The sequence below is a fragment of the Chamaea fasciata genome, unplaced genomic scaffold (genome assembly GCF_029207755.1).
Source record: "Chamaea fasciata isolate MVZ Bird 193981 ecotype frontalis unplaced genomic scaffold, bChaFas1.0.hap1 SCAF_23, whole genome shotgun sequence".
Classification (NCBI taxonomy): domain Eukaryota; kingdom Metazoa; phylum Chordata; class Aves; order Passeriformes; family Sylviidae; genus Chamaea; species Chamaea fasciata.
Window position 1 is genome coordinate 7,595,503 of NW_027094108.1, and position 3,292 is coordinate 7,598,794.

Genomic DNA, 3,292 nt, shown 5'->3' on the forward strand with positions numbered 1-3,292 from the left:
GACCCCCTGAGCCCACCCTTGTGGCGTCGATCCCCAGCAAAACCCGGATCCTTAGAATGGTTGAGGCCATCCCGGTAGCCTCGGCCCCCCTCCCCTCCCCCCCGCCCTCCCCCCGTGTTATTTTAACCCTTTTCCCAGGAGCAAATCCCCCTAAATCCCCTCCAGCCCCTCGGCCCCGCCGGGATTATCCTGCTCCGGCCGTTTCCCTCCATCAGCATTCCCGCGGCGCCGGGGAGGGGTCCCGCTGGGAGCGCCGAGCTGGCAAAACCCCCACCCGGATCCCTTGGGATGGGCAAAAAGAGGGAAAAGGGGCTGAGATGGATCCAATGGATATTTAGTGGAATTCACAGGTCAGGAATTGCCTGGACTGAACAAATGTGGGACAAAATCCGGCAGCTTTAGGAAAGAAAATTAATCTTTATGTTTGTTTTTCTGGTTTTTTTTTAGTGTGATTTCCGGTTTTGCCTTCTTGGTGCTTTTGGGATTTCCTCTTTTGGTGTCTTTTTTTTTTGCATTTCCCCCCACCCTTTTCTTATTCTTTAAATTTTATATATTTTGGTGCACAATATTAGCTCATTTTCTGTGGTGGTGTGTTTTTTTGTTTGTTTGTTTGTTTTGTTTTGTTTGTGGAGTTTTTTTTTCTTTTGGGTACAATATCTGCATTTTCTTTTTTTTTTTTCCCCCTGGGCTTTAAAATTTTTTGTACATTTCTGTGCTTTACTTTTTCTTTCCTTTCCCTTTTAAAAGTTGTTTTTAGTTTTTTCCCCTTTTTCTTCAAATTTTGTGCAACTTGTAGTTAACTTCTTTCATTTTTTGCCATTTCTCCTCTCTTTTTACCTTTTTGTGGTGCAGATATTGCATAGTAATTTCTTGCACTTTTGCGGTGTTTGTTCAACATTTGTGCATTTTTTTCACTTTGGGGACTTTTTTTTCTTTTTTTTTCAGTCACTTTCCCCAACATTTTCCCAATACTTTTTTTTTTTTTTTCAGGAAAAAGAAGGGGAATTGCATTTTCCGCCCACTTTTTAGGATTTTAGTGATTTTAAAGGATTTTTAAATACAAATTTGGGGGGGAAAAGGGGAATTTTGGGTGGGGGTGGCAGAGGTAGGCACATTTAGGTGTGCACTCATTCGTGTACCCATGTACAGCCATGCAATCCTTGCATGCTCATGTGCATATGCAGACACACCTATTGCACACACATGCAAGTGTGCAAACCCTTGCAACACATATAGAGCCACACAGCCCATTGCACACTCACACATACAGGAGCACGTGCCCTTGCACACTCATGTACACACGTGCACACACATGCCACTCATGCTTACACCTGTGCACACACAGTCACACACATGAACATTGGCACACTGTTCACACACACAGGTCTGCGCACACACACCGCCTGCACTCACACTCACACACACGCACTTATACACACACACACATGCACAGCAACACTCAACCCCCACACCTGCCATATGCGCAGCCGCATGCACTCATGAGCATGTGAGTGTTTACACACACACTCACACAGGTGTACACAGTGACGCACACCCCTGCATACTCCCTCTCTCACACACTCACACACACACACTCTCGTCCCTCACACTAACACACACACACTCACAGAGACACAAGGACACATTCTCATTCTCACTCTCACACTCAGACACACACAGACACCCAGGCACAAGGACACACACTCACACAGACACAAGGACACACTCTTACACAGACACACAGAGAGACACACTCACAGAGACACAAGGACACACACTCACAGAGACACAAGGACACACACACACACACACTCACACTCACACTCACACTCTCACACACGGACCGTCCCCTCCCCCGCAGTCCACGTGCAGCCCCGCACGCGCCGCCACCACCCCCCCGCGCGCCCCCCTCGCGCGCCCCCTCCCACGCCCCCCATTCACGGCCCCTCCGCTCCGCCCCCCGGTCTGGCCCCGCCCCCTGCCCCACACCGCCCAATGGGCGCCGCCGCCTCGCGCCGCCCCCGCCCGCGCTCTTAAGCGGCTCCAATGCCCGGCGGGCGGCGGCCGCGCCTCCGCCCCGCTCCGTTCCGCGCCCCGCGCAGCGCCCCCGGCCCCGCCGCCCGCCCGCTCGCCCGCCCGGCCCCCGCCATGGATACCGGCAGCAAGGTGAGCCCCGCAACCCCCGGTCCTGCGTTTACACAACCCCTGGCCGCCTCCGCACGAGGCCCCGCCACCCCCCGCCCACGCGCGGTTTGCTGCCGCCGGCCGCGAACACCTTTTTGCCTTATTTTGTACTATGCCCGAGCGGAGCCCTCCCCAAAGAGCGGCCGATGCCGGCTCAGTGCGTCGCAGCAAGCCCGGCAGCCGCTTCTGGGCTCCCCGTTCCCCCCCGAAATGCGGAACGGCGATGGGACCCGACCCAATACTGTCCCCTTTTGACCCCGTTTCGGGGGGGGGCGGTCGGGAAGGTGGCCCTAGAGCCCAGCAAGGGCCGAGGTGGCTTTTGGGGGGTGCGAGGTCGGCGTGGACCCCGCCGGGACCCCCCTGAATCTCCGCAGTGTTTGGGTTCGGCCGGGCACAGCCCGCTTAGAGTTCCTGACCCAATTCCCATTAATTTATCCCGAACTGTGAGTTATTAAACATTCTCAGCTCTCCCAGCCGCTCGGCAGCGGCTGGGATCCCCCAACACCCTCTCCATCCCAAATCGACTGATTTATAGAGTTGTTAAATTTGTAATGAATTTTGGGGGTAAAAAAGTCCAGAACGATCCTGGTAGTTAATTCCAGTAGGTCACTGACATCAACCCCATTTGCTTCATCTCAACCACCCAAAATATTCCCGTCTGGGAAAGGTTGGGATAAATCCAACTGGCTTTTTTTTTCGGGGGGGGGGGGGGGGAGGTGGGATGTGTTAGGAAATTGGCTGCGTGGCGGCACGAAGTGGAATTAACCCCCCCAAAATCGTGATTTTATCCTAATTAAAGATGTGACGGAAACGATCCCGCTTGGTATTTTCCCCCCCTTGGAAACAACTCCCAGTTTCCCTCTTCTCCTCCCCCTCCCCTTTGGAGCATGAAATACACAATTTTTCTTAAAATTAAGGATCTATATCTATCAATCTATCTCCTAGTTTTTTTAATGATTTCAATCCGAGCAGGCTCGGCCGCAGCCCCTGTTTTTCCAGGATGAGGGGTGGGATTGGGGGTGGGAGCCGGGAAACGTGCCGGCCCGGCAGCGCGGTGATGGGGGGCAGGAATTAAACGCAAATTTGGTCTCATACCCAAGAAAATCTG

At 53.2% G+C, this 3,292-nt stretch overlaps 1 protein-coding gene across 1 annotated transcript in view; it reads left to right on the forward strand.

Annotated features, from left to right (window-relative positions):
• The first annotated feature begins 2,084 nt into the window (after positions 1-2,084).
• The window catches only part of SLC2A1 (solute carrier family 2 member 1), a 13,715-nt gene continuing 12,507 nt past the window's right edge, over positions 2,085-3,292 (forward strand). The window contains exon 1 of the mRNA XM_066202916.1: positions 2,085-2,166. Within this exon, the coding sequence (XP_066059013.1) occupies positions 2,149-2,166 (18 nt within the window). The 5' untranslated portion in view covers positions 2,085-2,148. The remainder of the gene's footprint in view (positions 2,167-3,292) is intronic.